The sequence below is a fragment of the Vigna unguiculata genome, chromosome 3, assembly GCF_004118075.2.
Source record: "Vigna unguiculata cultivar IT97K-499-35 chromosome 3, ASM411807v1, whole genome shotgun sequence".
Taxonomy (NCBI): Eukaryota; Viridiplantae; Streptophyta; class Magnoliopsida; order Fabales; family Fabaceae; genus Vigna; species Vigna unguiculata.
This window is the reverse complement of record NC_040281.1, coordinates 58,532,648-58,543,582: the sequence shown is the minus strand read 5'-3', so window position 1 is coordinate 58,543,582 and position 10,935 is coordinate 58,532,648. Positions and strand designations below refer to the sequence as shown.

At 34.5% G+C, this 10,935-nt stretch overlaps 1 protein-coding gene across 3 annotated transcripts; it reads right to left on the bottom strand.

Moving 5' to 3' along the window:
* Nucleotides 1-485: 485 nt before the first annotated feature.
* Nucleotides 486-10,414, bottom strand: LOC114179514 (bifunctional dethiobiotin synthetase/7,8-diamino-pelargonic acid aminotransferase, mitochondrial). Of its 3 annotated transcripts, none has more exons than XM_028065878.1 (14): nucleotides 9,624-10,405; nucleotides 8,358-8,528; nucleotides 7,219-7,480; nucleotides 6,697-6,777; nucleotides 6,037-6,157; nucleotides 5,259-5,407; nucleotides 4,307-4,401; nucleotides 3,640-3,755; nucleotides 3,420-3,557; nucleotides 2,897-3,030; nucleotides 2,662-2,793; nucleotides 2,233-2,367; nucleotides 1,453-1,565; nucleotides 486-909 (listed from the first exon to the last, which is right to left on the bottom strand). In XM_028065878.1, exons 1-14 carry the CDS (start codon nucleotides 10,256-10,258, stop codon nucleotides 729-731), a joined length of 2,463 nt encoding a protein of 820 aa, XP_027921679.1. In that variant the 5' UTR covers nucleotides 10,259-10,405; the 3' UTR covers nucleotides 486-728. The 3 variants fall into 3 exon arrangements, with proteins under 3 accessions (XP_027921679.1, XP_027921680.1, XP_027921682.1); XM_028065879.1 differs by having other exon boundaries at nucleotides 6,697-6,771; nucleotides 9,624-10,404; XM_028065881.1 differs by lacking the exons at nucleotides 486-909; nucleotides 1,453-1,565 and having other exon boundaries at nucleotides 2,242-2,578; nucleotides 9,624-10,414.
* Nucleotides 10,415-10,935: the final 521 nt, after the last annotated feature.

Here is a 10,935-nt window from a genome sequence, read left to right as displayed (position 1 = left end):
GGAAAATAGTCCTGATTACGAAATTTGAAAACTAGCATTATTCTTTTGCTGGTAATAATTATCTAATGATAAAACACCACGACGCGAAAATCTATTTGCGAATGGAAACTATCTTATCATTCGACGCGTCATTGTTATTCTTGCAAACAAAAAGATACCCACTTATATTTCTATAGTCCAAAATAATATCTGAGTATTTATTTATTTTGAAAAAAAAAATCTGAAATTGAGAAACCTTTTTCATTCAGATCTCCTCATGAAAATTAGTCACACCTATAACAAAGTTTAAAAAAGGTTTAAAAAAATATATTGAATATAATATTAAATATTCCACATCTAATTAAAAAAGCAATTTATAATGTTGTTACATTCAGAAAATAAATAACTTTAGCAATGTTTAACTTATACTGGTTCTTTGTTCAGTTAATATAATTTAATTATAACTAAAGAAATATTGTTTTTATTCAAGAATACTGAGAAAATGATAAAAAAAAAAAAAAAAACTGACCTTAACCATTTTATTCATAACATCATAGAGACAAGAGGGGAGTTGAGAAGAAGATGGTATTTTTGTATTGATGAATAAAATACAACTGACAATTGAAAAACCAAGGCAACTGCTGCAACCCTTGCATTTACAACTCATCCCCGTACCCAAACAGGAATAAACTTACCTAAACTTGGTAGCAGGAATCTTAGACTTGTCCGCTTGGCAACTCATATTATTCTCAATTCTTAAATCCGTCAAATTCGTCGAGCTGCCGATGAAGTTTGGCCAGCAATTGATTACAAACTTGTGGAGATGTGCAGGGTCCACACAAGAGATAAATGACGTTACCCAGAGGCCTCATGTATATACCATCTTCCCTAAGCTTCTCAAGTAGTGGTCTTGCATATAACGATCCATACCTGTGTACAACTTTATTTAGAACAAAACCTCGTGAAGAATCAAATACACGTTGTTTCCTTCTCTCTAATTAGATAAGTGCTCAAAATTAATGATTTATCTGTACATTTTACGAATAAAAAGTTACAAGTTTTAGTAACAAAACAATAACTTGAAAATAAGAAACTACAGGTAACAGAAGGATGGATGACCAGTTCCTATAAACACAATGGACTGTAGTTCACAGCCACGTTAAGTCTGGCATATCTTAGTACCAAGACATTTTGTTAAACTATACACGTTAAAATCAAACCCATTTTTTTCGTGAGCTTCCTTTTACCTCTTGTAATATTTTGGGGCAAGTCAATGCCATAACTACCAAAACAACAGTGGTAGTAAAGCAGAATCTACACTTTCAGATGCCACTTGCAACTTCATCCGAAACATACCAACTTTTGTATGACACGTATATGATGCTCATTAAGCTTTTCTAACAAAGGAATTCTAGAACATGACGTGCACAGAAATAATAAAAGGGGGAAAGGATGAAGTTGAAAATATTATACCCGGCACTAGTGCCTTCTGCTTTTAATTCCAAAGCACACAAAGTTCCCAAAGTCACTACTCTTTGAATTACAGGGTGTGATGAAATCCGGCGAACCATTTTATCATCCCATAACTGCAAATGCACAATAAATGTTTGATCAAATGAACATTAAACACTAATCTATAATCAAAATAGCTTTATTAAGGAAGCCGGTAGCATAAAGAATTTAATATGAAAAGATTCCAACGCTAATTAATTTGGCCAAGTCCCATAATTATTGCAAAAACCAAGTCAAATGTCCATTGAAACTAAAATATGAAAACTAATAAAACTTAAAAAAACTGGTGAGCAGACCAAGGCTCTAAGTCCAGCCCTGGCCATTTTTGGAGGACAATTGCAGGGTGATACAAGAAGGACGGATCAGCTGTTTTGTCACATATATTTTTTATTTAAATACTGGATTATTTCAATTTATTTTGTTTATTTATGTTCCTCCTGTCTTGATAAGATTAGCATATCACTCGTTTGTTTGTTTGCTCAATTCTATAATTAACAAAAACATAGACGCACTCACAAATGCAGAAATACATGATAGATAATAATAACAAGTCAAAAACAACATATCCTTGTTTTCTTTAGAACACAAGAAATGCATTAGGAATACGATTTGTGTATTTCGCTCATAGACATATACCCTTGAAAATATTACAACAATACATGGATGACATATCGTTTTTATATTACGTGGAGCAAGAAGCAAATATAATAAGTTCAGGGGGGAAAATCAAAGTAATCATACCTCCCTTAGTAATCTTCCTTCAGAAGTGATATTAGGGTTGGAAGAAGGGTCTTTAAACCATTGGATTGACTTAACAGCAGCAGCGCAGCCCATAGCATGTGCAGAGTAAGAATGTCCATGCAGAAGGGCTTTGAGCTAACCAAAGCAAGAGTATAATTTATTATGTCATCAAAATATTGTCCAGGAACTTTGGTTTGTAAGAACACAATACAAGTAGGACAAAAAATTATGAGCCTACTAATAGGAACTAGGCATTTTATCAGAAAGAGTAAGGGACTTCCCACTTGTGCCTAGCTTATAGAACTTGTCAGTAATATCAATATGATAATCAAGCCATTGCACGGTACTACAACCAAATAAAACAACAATTTCAGACTGCCAGTGTCTACCTAACCCATAAAAGAAAGTCTTCCAAAAAAATGACAATACCTTGGAGTCTCCAATAAATGAATCAAAAACAGCATTTGTTGCCAAGGTGACAGCCAATGGTATAATTCCGCCAGTCAACAGCTTCCCAAAGCAGGCTATATCTGGTACACAATGGATTAGCTCCGCTGCAGTCTGTGGGAAAAAAATATAAACTGCTGATCAGACAAGAGAACTAATGAAGAATATGAAATAAAATTTTGAAAATAAGAGAATAGCCTTCATTGAGAGGAATCACCTCCACTCCTAAACGCCAAAAACCAGTAAAAACCTCATCAAAGATCACTGGAATTTTTCTACTCCGACACTCATTAACAAGCACACGCTGAAAAAGTGGATCAACCATGTGCATTCCACCAGCGCCTTGTATAACTAAATAACAGTTCAGCCCCAAATGAGATGATCAATATTGAGAAAAGGTTAAAATAAGTTAAATTAAAATTTCTAGAGGGCCACTGAAACAATTTTAGAAAGATATAAGAAACTTGAAAAATAAGCTTTTGTGTGAAAGACCAAGAACCACTAAAATGTAGTATTTCATTCACACTTCACACAGACAATTGTCCTACTGTGGGCATAATTTAGATATACAGTTTGATGTATTATCATCTTGAAGTATCTAAAGTGAGAAACTTTTTTCTTCTAAATTTCATGTACCGGACAAATATAAGATCACCATAATTACTTTATTGGGTACAGGAGAAGGTAGTAAAAATAAAATGGAACTATAATCTGCTAAAGAAAAATCTCAAATATCTTGCCTGGTTCCATTATCAAGGCTCCAACATTTTTTGACCCTTTAAATCGAGATAATACTTCTGATATATAAGATGAATAAACTGTAGCAAGCTCGGACTTATCCCTGCCCTTGTGAAATACTTCATCGCGTGAAGAAAAGGCTGTCAAAGCACCAACAAGGAAAACAATTATATTCTAAACAGTGGCCAATAAAAGAATTGAAGTTTTAAATTTTGAACTTACCGATACTTTCACCTTTCAAACTCTCCCAATTATACCCTTCAGGTATGGAAATATTCCATGTATTGTTGTGCATAAACACAGAAGGAGGATCCAGAAAAAGACCTCTTCCAGTGTACCTGTGAAACTGAATTCAAACTTAGAAGGGTGTCATGAGTATTTATCTAGATTAGTAAATTAAAATCAATTCCCAGGCAGTAATATGGAAAATAGGCTACAAAAAACAAAAACGAAAAACATCAAGCTAGTAAACTATCAAAACACACGAACAAAATAGAACATTGCTTCTCACAAGGCTTTTAAACAAAAGTATAGTATGCATGAAGACTATATTTTTCAAAGAAAGAAAAAAAATTACTAATCTGACTTATGCTGAAAAGAAACTCACAAACCAAAACTGTTTTGTCTACTTTTGGTCTATCTTCCAACACCTTTTTGTTATAATGTTTTACATGGAGAGATTATAAAGTCTCGTGTTGGCTAAATCCCAATTCAAATTTTACCAATTGAATGGGAGCACTTTTAGAAAATGTCTATCGCATATTACTTTGATTGCAAAATATTGCTAAATACATTATTCAAAAGATTAAATAAATCAGCAAAATTCTGTTGGGAAGTCCCACATAACATTCAATTTCACAAGTATGCACTAGAGGGCAATGTCTATAACCATGGTTGCTGGAGGAAGCCTGTATAAGAAGATGGTGCCTGTGCTTCCATGGCACCCAGTGTATCACCATGGTAAGATCTCTGAAGTGCAAGGACCTGAAATAATGAGATTCACAAGTATTAAGTTACATGCGAGTTTCAAAGGAAGAAATGCAATTAAATAAAAAGGATTAAATATTTTACATGTTTGAAGAACAAGTAAAAATACACAAACAACTACATGGAAAATAAAGTTCAAATTCTAACAAGTGCCATTACGGGATTGGTTAAGGAATCAAAAGTGAAAAATTATTTATGGAAAGTGTCACTAGGATGACTTTCTATTTGTTTAATTACTTAACCAATGCCTTTAGGATGTTTGTTAGCAGAACCCTGTTACAGAAAACAAATTCTTAGGTTTATAGTTTAGGAATAAATAACCACTCGACTAATTAAAAACGTTGGAAAAGTGGTAAAAAAGAAACTGCCCAATAACTTAATCGAGAACTTGAACAGTTAGCTGTTCCTGAACTACAAATGTTCGTTTTGCATCTTCAATAAAGAAAAAAATAAACAAAATCAATGCATATTAGCCTCCTCCAAAAAGGTAAGACATAAAACAAGATTTTGAAAACACAGATAGGGAATTCGGTAAAATTTTGAAAACAAGACTTTTTACTTAAAGTGCTTATAGAAAAATGCATAATAAAAATTGCTAGATATGTTGCACATCCTAGCTGTATTGTCCAAACTTTTGACACTTCGTGCATACAATACAAAATAAAACATTCCTGACAACATTGTGTTTTTTGCTTTCAAACAGTTGCTTTGCTTTCCCCAAGAAGAAAAAAGGCTTGACTGATATTAATTGCCAATCCCAAACCCCCCTACAGAATTCCATCTTCATAAGTCAAAATTGCACACACAGAGAAAAGAAATATGACAGATTGATTAAAAGGACTGAAGGAGCTAACCATAAGCTCAGTGGGCCTTTCATTTGTGGTATCCTCATGACAATCCACAATAAGCCCGTGATCAACAGAAAATTTACGAAATGCCATCTTGAGAGCTATTTCAATTGCTGTAGATCCATTGTCTGAAAAATATGCTCGTGAAGCCCAGCCTGCACGACAAACGAGTCAGCAACTGTACAAAGAACTGAAAGCTGCTTATCAGTGGATAACAATGAGCATTGTCAAACATCTCTAAATATCAGTGTTATCAAACTGAAACGTATATTTTTTTACTAAAGTATCAAACAGCACTGAGATCAGAATTCAGATATGTTAAATACAATATTACAAATAACCAGTAGGCAATGTTTATTAGTTTTTATCAGAATTTAGGATTAAGTCGTAACTCAATCCAATAAAATCAACTTTTAAATAAAGAATTGCTCAAGCCTTATAAGGCTTACATTGGTCACATCTTGACTCTAGTCAATGTGAGATCCTAACATGACCACTCACACCCAGAACAGAACTGGACATTTCAAGTGTGGATAAATACAAGTGGTCTAATAACAATAACCCTTCATGCCTAGTAGTAGACATCTAGGGCATAAACAAAACAAATATAGGTTTCCCAATAACAAATAGGCTTTTATACTATATTAGAGTTTGGGATTAGGGTTTAATTTAACCACATAAAACCATCTTTTAAAATGAGGCCAACTCTGGCCTTATAAGAACTGCATTAATCATATTTCTTGTCGATGTAGAATTTTGATAGTTTAAAAAAGGACATACTAACCTTTCCCCACGCCTTTAAGCAAGAGCTCAGCACAATTTAAGGCTGGCTCATGAACATTCTCAGGGAACATTACATGCCCATATCTAGCAGCAGTATACCCCATTTCCCTAGCTAGCTCAGCCTGAAATCACCTAAATGGAAAGATGGCATTAAAGCAAAGCTTTAGGTACGATAGTTTGAAGGGGCGTCAAAGTTTAAATATGCCAAACACGATTGTATCAAATAACAATATACTAAATTGTGTAGCAGATCCATGTCATGAAGATTCTTTAACACTAAAAGTTATTCAAGTCTGCTTTTTATTTGGGCTTTGAATTGACTATGCAAAGTCAATAGCCTTGAGGCATTAAAATTCAAAAAGATTGAGATAACACTTTTTCTTAAGCATACATATTCAACAGTAAAAGACAGGAAGAACAATGTCAGAGGCAGAATTGTTTTAGAAGGGTGACCAATAGGGTGCCAAAAAGTACTTTTACATACAAAATTAAAAAAAAAAAAAAAAACTTTTGGGACTGACCATGGCATCCCCAATCGCCCGGCTGGGCTCCGGGAATAATGAGATACGTAAGTAAATTTAGTGCTGTGCCTGGGACATCCATTTGATTATTACTAGTTTGATTAACAGAATTAATAACTTAAAAAAGTTATGAGAATGACCTGCATTATAGCATCAGGTCCTTGAGTCCACCAACTAGCACATGCATCAAATTGTGGTGCTATGACTTCTGTCTTCTGAACCTTACAAAAAAATAATTTGATGTCAAATCTAGGTATCATCAATATGTAAAAAATAAAAAATAAAAATGAACGAAGTAATCCAATAAAATTATTCCAAAGTAAACACTAAGAGGTTGTTTGGATAAGTGTTTCTAAAAACACTTATAAGAGAGGAAAATTTAAAAAAAAAAGAAATAAATAAGTTTTTCTATAAGCTAAATTAAGCTTATGCATCACAAGTTAATTTGTTCTCTCACATGTATAAGCTAATTTTAGTTTATATAAACTCACGTTTCCTTCTTATATTTTTTTTTTCTTACAATTATTCATGAAGAAGTTTATCCAAACAGATCTAGATGCAGTAAGTTAAGCTCAACCTAGTGCATCAACCGACTAAAGTTTGTATTGCAAAGCTTAACAAATTAAAAAACTAATAATAAATAAAGATTTACAGAAACAAACCTTGAAGACAGAAAAGTTCTCACCACAGCGTGAATCAATTACTGTGACCCCTCCATCAGGAATAAGTTGGTGTTGAGTGAAAGGCCACCAGATGATATCCATTGCTTCTCTTGGCATGTCTTGCAGCTTTTTAATTCTCTCAAAATAAGCTGATAGCATTATTTCCTTAAGATTACTAAATATATGATGAGAATTTTCAAACCATTCAATCAAGTCATTTGATAGATCTCTTGGAATGGGTGGTAGCACTAGGACAGGGACCCTGAATGAAGAAGACAACAGTTGTATATGAGCAGATAGGGCAACAATAATACCGCAACACGGCAGAAAAGTCAATAAAAAAAATTAACTGATTAAGTTAAATAGTAAATGTAGCTACCAAGGACTCTAAAAGAATGAAAGTATGCAAATAAAGTTTAGATGGTGGGCTGGCCTTTTTATACCGCTCAATACAGAGCAGAATATTCCAGTTTCAAACCTACATTTGACGATAGGCAGAATGATTCTGTGTTGGAACTTGAAAGCATCAAACCACATTAGTGCAGGTGTTAGTTGTTACTTTTGTAAAGAATATTATTCTGAAATATAATTGAATATTGATTTTACCAAATTATGACCACCAACATTATTCAAGAAACACATGCAGTTCAAGTTAATTCTTCTGAAAATACATTCTAATGTTCTACCGAATGGTAAAGTTGTGTAAATTGTCCAAACAATATTTTAGTGGTGCTCGTCCAATACCTACCACAAATGAACTAAAGCTTAAATATAAATAATGCTGAAACTGTTCAGCATGCTTGAGGCCATTAATGCATTCACCAAAAACCCTAACCATTTTCTTGTTTAACCAACTAAATTACATCCATTTCCTTTCTTGTAGAGACTGATTTGTTTAACTAATTCCCAATACATTGCCTTGTCTTTGCTGAAGACTAGTTTGCCCAAAAGAAATTAGTGCTTAAACTAAAAAATGTTTTTAAAAATCGAGATCGAGTGCTCACTTCTCAGTGCTTAACCTTTTCAGTCTAAATTTTTCAGTTTTACAAAAACAAGCTGGGAAAGAGGAAGAGTAACAAAAATTCTCTGATTTTCGAGTTACAATAGAAAGGGAATGTAACTGCTATAATCAGGCTTACTTGTTTCGCATATAAGACATCAGTGGACCCTCATTGAGAAGACCGTGATCTTCAAAAGCAACAGCAACAACATCATAACCTCGCAGAGTCAAGCTTTCATAAGCTGATATTGTTCCAGAAATACCTCCTAGCCGCCCATCCCCAACAAGAACTGCAGGAATACGGAATGGCCTGACAGGAAATGAAAGAACAAACATATTTAACCAAAAGAAAAATAAGAAAGGCATATATATATATATATATATATATATATATATATATATATATATATATATAACAAACATATATAACCAAAAGAAAAATAAGAACGGCATAGAATTCATGTGACAAAGCTCCTACAAAGAGTACTAGCAAGGATGAAACAGTGCACGAATTGTTATGTTAAATTAAATGCGACCTTAAGCTGCCATTGTAATTACCAAACCCAATAAAACCTGAGCCACTTAAATACACATTGACTCATATAAATTAGAATACAAAACTTGGATGACGAGACTCTCATTTTCTCTAGTCTCAGAGTCCAAAACTATCCATAGCTTTTTTCATTTCTCTTTGAAATAGTATTTTCACACCATCTTCACAACTAACTAAAAGAATCTCTCTCAACCATCTCAAACTACTATCTTTTTATTTTTGTTTATTATATACTAAATCATCTTAACAGTCCAGTTATTATATACTAAACCACTTTTTATCATTATTTCTAAATTGAATTTTAACAATTTTTCTTAGAAAGCGGACTTTAAATATAACCTAACCTTACAAAAGCAATTTAAAGTCCTCTTTCTAAAATGATAATGGAGCATATCAAAACCTATTTTGGAGAGGTTTGTTATATCTATCCAGTGATCCACAATTGGGACCCTTCTATTCCCACACTAGATGTCTTCTACTATGTGAGGGAGTATGTTGGACCTCACATTGACTAGAAGTATACCCAAACTATACTATATAGATGGTGCAAATCTCACCTTATTAAGCCAATATTATGAAATTGAGTTAGGCTTAAAGTCCACTTTTAAAGGTTTATTAGGCCTCCACCGCACACTTTCTACAAATATTTAGTCTGGACTATCTAAAATTCGATTAACAGTTATCACAGTACACTGAGTGTATAACCATTAAACTTTTCAAAATATTTATTAATTGTGAATTTTATTGATATAAACATATGCAATAATCAACCTGCTAAAACACGTAAATAAAATTTATCCTGAAAACTGAATCCGCACAGGATTTTAGCAAGAACAAGATTAAACCACACACCTATACAAGTCACATTGAAGCGTCCCAGAAGGACCTGGACTGGCAACTCCACCAGCTGTCTCCACCACGCACAGAACATCCGATCTCTCCCTACATGCCCCGCGTTCCACTACCTCCTCGAAACACTTGCCCAGAGTTTCCAACACAACCGAGTCTTTTACAGCTAAACCCTCCCTCTCTGCGGCCAAGTGCGGCGACACGGCCTCTTCCCACGCGTACAGAGTCTTGCAATGCAGCTCCGAGGGGCCACGTCCTTCCTCTCCGGCCGGCGGATTTATCTCCGGTACGGCAGGGGAGACGTTGAGAACACGGTGCGAGGCGGAGAGATGGACGCTAGGGTTGCAGCGGAGGGAGAGTTGGCGGAGCTTGTTGAGGACGAAGCGGGAGTCTGAGTCGGCGGGGAAGCCAGTTTGGAGGGGCTTGAGGTAATGGAATTGGGAGGGAGTGGTGGCGGAGGAGAGGAGGGAGGCGGCAGCGATGCCGGCGGATACTAGGGTTTTGCCGACGCCGGTATTGGAGCCCCAAATGAGGTATATCGGGTGGGATAGAGGGAGGGAGGGAGGACGCGAGGGCGTGGTGGAGAGTTTGCGGCGGTGAAGGCGGCGGTAGAGGAGCACGGAGGGGAAACGGAACATAGCGTATGGATAGTGAAGACTGAATGGTGAGAGAGTCACTGTCAGAGTAGCAAAGTGGGAAGGAGGGAAGAAAGCGAGGGAAATGAAGATGAGTCACTGTTTGAACAGCATCAAAAAGGCAATTAGGAATGGCAATAAAAACTAACTACTCCTAACAGACCGTTAAATTTGGGTTTGTAAGCATTTGTCACGGTCCATTCTTGATTACTTCGAGAGAAAAACTACCTGCTCCGAACTACGACAAACAATATAATAAGACTACAAAATTTTAGGGTTTAAATATTATTTGGTTAGTCTTAATTAGGTTTTAATTTTTTTAAATATGATATAATTTGGTTAGTTATGTCGGTAATGTAGCGTGAAATAGTATTACAAATCTGTCATGTATCAGAATTTTTTTATTATTTTAAGGTTTAATTATAAATCATTCAGTAAATTAATTATAATAATTATTTATGTGGTAAAAGTTCAACTAAATAAGAATTCATAAACATAATATAAATAACATTAATTACGAAATAATTAGTTACGTATTTATTATTACGGCAACTATTATTATCTGACAAATTTTTACTTGAGAGTTTAGAGTATCTTTACCCCTCTTGGACTGAAACACTGTACTTAAAACATCTTGGCTTAAACTTTGAAAAGTGAGAAAAATATAAGAATTTCTTTTT